This window comes from Acanthisitta chloris, unplaced genomic scaffold (assembly GCF_000695815.1).
Source record: "Acanthisitta chloris isolate BGI_N310 unplaced genomic scaffold, ASM69581v1 scaffold27215, whole genome shotgun sequence".
NCBI lineage: Eukaryota > Metazoa > Chordata > Aves > Passeriformes > Acanthisittidae > Acanthisitta > Acanthisitta chloris.
Genome location: NW_008675750.1, coordinates 2,977 through 8,306, shown reverse-complemented (window position 1 = coordinate 8,306; position 5,330 = coordinate 2,977). Strand labels below are relative to the sequence as shown.

General features: G+C 49.9%; 1 protein-coding gene across 1 annotated transcript in view; it reads left to right on the top strand.

Annotated features, from left to right (window-relative positions):
* PTGS1 (prostaglandin-endoperoxide synthase 1 (prostaglandin G/H synthase and cyclooxygenase)) overlaps nucleotides 1-567 on the top strand; it is a 4,473-nt gene extending 3,906 nt beyond the window's left edge. The window contains 2 exon segments of the mRNA XM_009075885.1: nucleotides 1-44; nucleotides 215-567. The exon segment at nucleotides 1-44 is cut by the window's left edge and continues 16 nt beyond it. Of these exon segments, the coding sequence (XP_009074133.1) occupies nucleotides 1-44; nucleotides 215-567 (397 nt within the window).
* The last annotated feature ends 4,763 nt before the right edge of the window (nucleotides 568-5,330 follow it).

Here is a 5,330-nt window from a genome sequence, read left to right as displayed (position 1 = left end):
GAGGTTTGGCATGAAGCCCTACGAGTCCTTCCAGGAGCTGACAGGTAGGGCTGCAGTGCTGGACGAGTGGTCCAGAGGACAGTTCCTGGCCTGGGAGATGGGCTCACTGCTGGCTGGGTTCAGGGAGCTGCTGCCTTCCTGTTACCCACAGCAAGGCCAGTCCTTGATGGGGATGATTCCCTTGCTAAAACACTTGGATGTTCGCTTGGTGCAGGAGAGGAAGAGAAGGCAGCGGAGCTGGAAGAGCTGTATGGAGACATTGATGCTCTGGAGTTTTATCCAGGCTTGCTGCTGGAGAAACCCCAACCCAATGGCATTTTTGGGGAAAGCATGGTGGAGATTGGAGCTCCATTTTCCCTGAAGGGGCTTTTTGGAAATCCCATCTGCTCCCCAGAGTACTGGAAACCCAGTACATTTGGTGGAGCTACTGGCTTTGAGATTGTTAAGACAGCATCGCTCCAGAAGCTTGTGTGCCTCAACGTGAAGAAGTGTCCCTATGTGGCATTCCATGTGCCAGATGCTGCAGAAAGCAGCAGCCCTCGGGGTGGTGGATCTACAGAGCTCTAGCACCAGGATGACCTGCCCAGGTAGGAACTGTCCTTGCCCAGGCACTGGCTGAGCTGAGCTCAGAGCCTGGTGCTGAGCATTCTGTTCCTTCCTGCAGGGAATGGCAGGGACATAGACCTGCCCACCCCTGTGTCAAGCAGAAGTAGGACAGGAGATGATCACATCCTGGATGTCCTCCACACCAGCCCTTGAGAGGAGTCTGCTCCTGCTCTCTGAAACGCTCGAGTGCCTTGGGAATGTGGCTGCCACCAATGCCCACAGCAGACTCAGTTCTCTTGCTAGTGAATTTCTTGCCCAAAGCCAGCTTTGGGGATCCCCAGGGACGCTCTGGACTACCCTGCACTTTGTCACCCTCCATCCCCACTGCCTCCCAGCACCAGGCCACCAGCAGCCCCTTTTCCACAGGGCTTCCCTGCTCGGGGCAGCAATGCAGAGTCTGAGGAGCCCTTGTACTCCTTCCTCCTCTGCTGCACCTGGTTAAGTGATGAGCTCCCCAAGGGAGGTGGAAGAGGAGGTGGCAGCACACAGAGGGATGGGGAGGACACAGTGTACATGTTTGTGCTGCCCCATTGGTGGCTGAGCTTGCAGTAGGAACCTGCCCTGATCCATTTCTGCATCCTCCAGACTGTCTACCCCAGCCTGGCCAGCACACAGGCACAGCAGGGACACAGCCAGCAGAAAGAACCAAAGCAGTGTCTTTCATAGAGGACACCAGGGGAGAATCATCAGATCAGACCTCTCAGACCTCCTGTACCTCCCACATGCTGGCTTGGATCCTGGCACACACCACTTGCTGCCCAACCCAGGGCTGCTGGGAGCAAGATGCTACCTCTGTGCAAACACACACTGTGCAAACACACACTCTGTGCACACGCACACTCTTCCACCACCACACCATCCTCGCACTTCCCTGCACTCACAGCTCAGCAGACACATCCTCATATCATGCAGAACCTGCTTCTGTCCTGCTCCTGAAATGCACACATACATCAGCCCTCACCCAGCCCAGACACATGGTAGTTCGCAGCCGCTGTCACTGGACAGATCATGGTTCACCTCGAAGAAAATGGACATGTTAAATAATAAATGATTTTTGAAACTCCTCTCCATGGGGGTCTCTGAGCCTGAGTGTCCTGTGCAGGCTTGAGCTGTGCTGCTCCAATGCCAGAGTTCATTTGGACAATGCTCTCTGGCACATGGTGTGATTATTGGAGCTGTCCTGTGTAGGGCCAGGAGTTGGACTTCAGTGATCTTTGTGGGTCCCTTCCAGCTCAGGATGTTCTGTGATTCTATGATGACACTGCTTACACCCAACATTGTGTGTTTCTACCCCATAAATCTGGCTGGCAGGTGTTTTGTAGGCGTGAAATAGTCACAGAGCCTTCTCACTCGCTCTCCTTAACCCTTCAGAAGTGAGGTGGTTTTACCAGGATATCATCTGGATTTTGGTTTCACGGTGGGCTGAGGTGAGGCAGAGAGGCAGACACGACCCATAGAGGCACAGCAGGCAGGTTCACCTGCTGCATGCTCACCTGGGCTGGCCCTGCCTGTGCCCTGCCCAGCTGTCCTGGCACAGAGAACCTACTGCTCTCACCATGCCGTGCAGAAGTGCTGAGCAGCAAGAGGAGCACACAGTCCTTTCCCACCCACGCTGGGATCCACATCCTCCATTTCTCCAGCCAACTGGAGCTCGCTGCCAGATGTGTGTGAGTGACTGCCCTTCCCAGTGCTGAGCTGCTCCAGCCTGGAATATCCTTCCCCATCTGATGAGAGGCACAAGCTCAGCTCGTTTCAGTTAGACCACAAACATCCTGCATTTGTTTGTGGCTATCACCAGCTGCCAGTGCTGGTTTGGTACCAACCGATAATGCACAAAGCCCCTCAGGCACATGAAGAGCTGCCTGGATGCTCCCTCCACCAAGGGGGAATGTTTCACTGGAACTAGCTCAGCTGAGCCAGCACTGGCAAACCTGAGACCTCTTCCAGCCATGCCACCAGTCCAGGATAGCAAAGCATCTTCCCCCTGCTAGCAGGAAAAGCTTGGAAAGTGTTTCTTTGTAGGACCAACAGGTACCAACCCCAGGCACAGCATCCAACACACTACTGAAACCTCCTCCAGGAGCACAGGGACACACAGCTCCACACATGGAGCTTCCCCCAGCACAGCACAGCACAGCACTGCTGGGCCCTTGGTTTGCATCTGGTGCACCCACCAACATCACCCACCCGCAGCAAGGGCTCCCCATGTCCTGCACTGCCAGGAGCTCTGGGGCCCGCGCAGAGCTGAGCGCTGCCAGATGGACCCTCTGTTTGAGCTCTTGGTAAACACAGCTCGGAGGACATCCTCTGAACTTTTAAACAAGCCTCCGAGGAGCTCAGCTGCAGTTTGCCTGTGCAGGGACAGATGGGGACAGGAGGACAGAGATGCCTGGGTTTGTGCAGCGACAGTGACAACATCCACCTGGGGTTGTGTGGCCTCGGAGGGATGATTCACCGAGCTGAGCTCCAGCTGAAGGGCCTGAATGGAAAAACAATCCCCTTTCTGAGGAAATCACTGCACTCCCCCAGCTCTCCTCCACAGGCCCCTCTGCCACGTGTCAGGCCAGGGATTGCACAGGAAACCTTGTTCGGGCTTTCAGCAAAGGCATGTTTTGAAGGTTTTGGAAAGAAGAGGTAGATTGGGAGCCAAAAAAGTATCAACATAAATTTTTCTTTGCTAAACCTCGACCTTAACTGCCTGGCACCCAGGTTGGCACCATGATTAAATGCCCACGTTAAGCTCACCCCAGGATTCCAATCCTGCCCTTGTCAAGCAGCCATCCCAGTTTCCTTGTGCACTGACATTCCATGGCCAAATTCTTCTGTCTGTATTGGAATACCATTAACTGTGAGTAAACCCAGAGTGATCCCATGCTCCTCTCCCGGAGCAGAATTACACCCACCTGTAGAACCCATCATTCCTGGCTGCCTGCCCACAGTGTGCTGCTTTTTCCAAAACAAAACATTTCCCAGAGGCAACACAACCTACCTGACAAGTGTTTGTTCAGTTCCTATTTATAGTACATGCAGATTTAGCTCCAAGAACAGGCAAAAGCAGCAGATTTTTTTCCTCAGCACAGCCTCCTCCCCCTCCTCATATCCATGTGGCCTGTGCACAAATGAGAGCAGGCAGGGTGACAGTACACCTTCTCTCTACCCCTCCCTTGTGCTTACTGTATTCTTCCAGATCAATAATTAATTGGATTCATACCTTTTTTCTTCTCCTTTTTGCTTGTGGCACTTCAAACTACCTCTCCCATACCTGAGCACTGGCAGTTCCTCACCAGGAGTCACCTTGCTGCAGGCCATGGGACACAGAGCAGCAGGAGAGGGTTTGATCCTGTTAGTTTTGCTGCCACAGGGGCTAAAGAAAAAAGCACTTTATAAAAGTAAAGCTTCAAAGCAACTCAGGCAGTCAGCTCTCCCCTGATCCCCCCTCCAAGCCAGGTTTGATGGTGATGCTCACATGCACTGTCTGCAGGACAGACTGCACTCAATCTCATCCTGAGCAGAAATTACAGCTACTTTGATTTTTCCCTTAAATGTGCTGATATCCACACTCAACAGTTTAATTTCATCTAACTTACATGGGTTTATTTCCCTGCCATTCTGAGATGAAAAGAAATAATCTCTTAGCACATTTAAACCTCTGGATTTCTGCCAATTTCCTTAAGACAGCTACAATTTGTGCCAATTCAGTCATTTTTAATTACAGATTATTTATTTCCTGCTCACACTACTTTTTAAAACACAGTTCAAATAGATACAATTACAAATTCTCCTTCTTCCATCCCAAGATCCATTCTTATTAAGATCCTAGTGCTTACACAGACACATTTGCATTTCTTCCTGGTGTTCCAAAGTGCTTTACATAAAAGTTGTAATTAAATTTAATCATTAAACACAGCATTACATTGGGTCATACATTTAGGTAATGAGAGTCTACTTTCTACTACTGAAGGCAGACAGAAATGAACTTTAGCACTGATTTAGTATTTTTAGAGAGGGATGAAACTCTGAGGCTGTCCAAGTCCTAATTGTGCATTTTACTAACAAACTTCTCCTTGCTGCTGTTGAGCACACACGTTGGAGCTCTTTGTGACATCTCTCTGAAGAGGCAGAGCTCATTTTCTGATGAAGTGACTACTGTGAACTCCAAGGATGGGTGTCTTGGAACCCAACAATGTATTAAGAGCTGTAATTGCAAGGTCTTCTCATTTAAGTCTCAGGCAAGGTTAAAGGAAGTCTTCAGCTGAAAAGCAATTTTCAGGACGGAGTCAGGGGTTGCTATTTCTAGGTGAGAAAGGAACACAAATTTGAGGCCAAGTGTTAGAGGAAGATACTTCCAAGAAGAGGAGTGCAAATTGGGGGATGGAACTTGGGACCTCATACTATTAACTGGCAGCAGTTCAGCACCAGGTTAGTAAGTCCTGAATTTAAAATTCTCCTTTATTTGCAGTCTCAATTCTTGTGTTAGGGAGTCAATGGCCACATCTCAATCCAGTTGGTATTCAATTACACTGGCTCAGGAAACCTGCAGGGGCACTGACCACACACTGCTGATCTGAGAAGAAAATGTTTAAAACAGATTTGGAGAAGAGAGATGACAACACACAATTTCCTCAACTTACTGAAGTGTGTTAGAACTTGTTTAGCAAAGCACACTTGAATTGCATAGAAACAAGACTGTTTTAGTTGTACTTTATTGAATTAATTTAAGAAAA